The sequence below is a fragment of the Hylobates moloch genome, unplaced genomic scaffold (genome assembly GCF_009828535.3).
Source record: "Hylobates moloch isolate HMO894 unplaced genomic scaffold, HMol_V3 SCAFFOLD_11, whole genome shotgun sequence".
Classification (NCBI taxonomy): Eukaryota; Metazoa; Chordata; class Mammalia; order Primates; family Hylobatidae; genus Hylobates; species Hylobates moloch.
Genome location: NW_026652286.1, coordinates 43086235 through 43089366, shown reverse-complemented (window position 1 = coordinate 43089366; position 3132 = coordinate 43086235). Strand labels below are relative to the sequence as shown.

Below are 3132 nucleotides of genomic sequence, written 5' to 3'. Positions count from 1 at the left end.
AGTACAAAAACTCATGCCCTGATTTTCTTCACTTTCAGATATTAGGTCTATACCGTATAGAAAATCCATGATCAAACAGAATAGACTCTAGGATTGCTCTTAGACTCTTATCCTCAAAGTTCAGGTAGGACCCAGACATCTCATGGGCTTCCCCAGTCAGAGCTGTCAGAGCTTTGTCCTGTCATGACTAAGTATTTATATGCCCCGTAAGAAAAGATAACTATTGAGTACTGAGCTTAATACCTGGGTGATGAAATAATCTGTACAACATATCCCTGTGACATGAGTTTACTTATGTAACAAATCTTTACATGTACCCCTGAACCTAAAATAAAAAGATATAGAACAGTCACCTGGTTTGAGTCCTTGCCTTAATATGGAGAAGAGTCTCTTGGATCTGCTTGGTGCGGACAGCATAAACAATTGGGTTGAGGATAGGTGGGATGAGGAGGTAAAGGTTGGCCAAAAGGATATGGATATGGGGAGGCACAGGATGGCCAAAGCGGTGTGTGAGAGAGGAAACAGCAATGGGGATGTAGAAGACGAGGATGGCACAGATGTGAGAGCCACATGTCCCTAAGGTTTTAAGCCTGGCTTCAGAGGTGGCCAAGCCCATTACAGCCCTGAAAATCATCACATAGGAGGCAGTGATGGCCAGTGAATCCAGGATTAATACCAGGAAGCCAATCCCCATTCCATATAAGTTGTTGACCCTTGTGTCACCACATGCCAAGGTGACCACAGCCATGTGCTCACAGTAGGAATGGGCAATGATTTGGGTCTGGTAAAGGGGCAACCTCAGGCGAATCATTAGGGGCAGAGGTCCAATGTAGATTACCCCCCGGAGGAGGGCAGCCAGCCCCAAACGACCCACCACAGCATGGGTGAGCAACGAGGTATGGTGCAGTGGGTCACAGATGGCCACATAGCGATCAAAAGCCATGGCAAGGAAGATGCCTGACTCAACAGTGGCAAAGCAATGAATGAAGAACATCTGGGCCAAACAGGCATTCACACCAATGTTGTGGGCACCAAACCAGAAGATGGCCAGTAGTTTGGGCATGGTAGAGGTTGACAGGACCAAGTCAATGACAGCCAACATGCACAGGAAGAAGTACATGGGCTGGTGCAGGCTGTGCTCCATCCTTACCACTGCCAGGATGGTCATGTTCCCCAGCACAGCTACCAGGTACATGGAGCCAAAGGGGATGGAGAGCCAGATGTGCAGGGATTCCAGGCCAGGGATGCCAGTGAGCCGGAAAGAGGTAGGCACGGAGCAGGCATTATTAGGGGTTAACATATTCAGGGATCTGGGGTATCCAGGAGACAGGAGCTCTTTTAGATTTTTACTCTTGTGAATGATACTGCTTCTGGGAACTGTAGACTAGACTTTCATTTCCATCCAGGGTGACTGGTGGTGCCTATGATAAAGAAGAATTCTGAATGCCAAGTTGAAAAATCATTTTGTTTTATAAAATAAATTATCCGTAATGATACCTACTGTTAATGATCCGTAATTATGCTCATGATTTTTACTAAATCGCCCTACCACATGTAAAAATCCCCAACATTATGCATCTCCTTTTAACTCATAATTTTACCCCAAGGAACTTTTTCTGCAGGAAAAAATACAAGAATTCTACATGTAACAGTTAAATGTAAATCCATGTATCATGTTTAGGCAGTGCCTGCATATGCTTCTCTTATCACTGATCAATAGCAACACTAATAACATACTGATTAGATGTTTAAAACTAATTTTTACTAATGAAAAGTTGTAATAATGTGCTCACAAATACAGCATTGTTTAAATTCTAGTACCTCCATTCACTGAATTAGATTATATTGATATTTTTAAAGATAAGCACTTCCTGGTATAATGTTCACATCATAGTATAATAAGTTAGGAAACAGCAGGAGGCCGATTAAACTATTGTTTAATTGTGTTAAAGTGTATGCACGTGAGAGAGAAACACATACCCTTAAATAGAAAAGGGTCTAGGAAGATTTGGACCCAGCTTGTCTGTTGATTTTGGGTGAATGAGATTTGTGTTTTTTTCTATTATGCCTTTAAAAATGATTAAGAGCTTTAAAAATAAGGTTATAAAATATCAAAACCTGCTAAAAATATAAAGAGAAAATTTGCTATGGTAAATGTACTAAGGAAGCACATTACCTTTTCTCTGAATGGGTTTAATATTGGTTTGTTCAGATTGTCAAATCTAGTTGATCAAAGATATTTAGCACAGGACTCACTTTTTTTTTTTTTTTTTTTTTTGAGACAGAGTCTTGCTCTGTTGCCAGGCCAGAGTGCAGTAGTGCGATCTTGGCTCACTGAAACCTCTGCCTCCTGGGTTCAAGTGATTCTCCTGCCTCAGCCTCCCAAGTAGCTGGGACTACAGGCACGTGCCACCACACCCAGCTAACTTTTATATTTTCAGTAGAGACGGGGTTTCACCATGTTGGCCAGGATGGTCTTGATTTCTTGACCTCATGATCCACTCACATTTAAAGTTGCCCAGACTTGATGGTTAAACAAAATGAAAACATATGAGTTTTTAAGAATGTTTATTCTAAGGACAGGGTCTATTAAGTTTTCCTGGCAAGAATCTTGATATCACCTATAATTTGAGATAATAGAAGAAATACATCTTTGGGCAAATTTTACTAGATATTTTGTCCATCTAATAGGGATTTAAAAAGGATGGGCTGATATAAGACAGTCAGCAAGACCCTTAGGCCCAATCACATCCTTCTTGGCTTCCTTGTGAGGAGACAGGAAGATCACTTTATAAAAACCCTTGCCTATTTTTTGCCCTCTGTCCTCTAAATGCTTCTAAAAGTCTAGCAAGGAAATCCTATTGTTCATATCCTCAGGGTTCAGAATCAGAGGGTCTGACATGTCCTCTGTCTCAGGCCTGCCCTCCTGACCATTCTTACCATTAGTCAGCAAGTCTCATGACACCACACATTTTTGCTAAGTTTCACCACCTCTTTGGTCTTTACCTAGGGAAATTTTATATCCTTCGAGGCCCTTATCCCAGATCACCCTTCTTTGGTATCTCTAGTCTATACCAGAGTGGGTGGATAAGAGGGAAGAGATGCCATAGTCGCCACATTATCCCAAATTGT

General features: G+C 41.7%; 1 protein-coding gene across 1 annotated transcript; it reads right to left on the bottom strand.

The window, feature by feature from the left end:
* Positions 1-349: 349 nt before the first annotated feature.
* On the bottom strand, positions 350-1300 carry LOC116477377 (olfactory receptor 52M1-like). Its single transcript, XM_032168090.1, has one exon. It carries the CDS (start codon positions 1298-1300, stop codon positions 350-352), a length of 951 nt encoding a protein of 316 aa, XP_032023981.1.
* Positions 1301-3132: the final 1832 nt, after the last annotated feature.

Bases quoted from the DNA above. Each gene is read 5' to 3' on its own strand.
- LOC116477377 (XM_032168090.1), bottom strand. From the start codon at position 1,300: ATGTTAACCCCTAATAATGCCTGCTCCGTGCCTACCTCTTTCCGGCTC.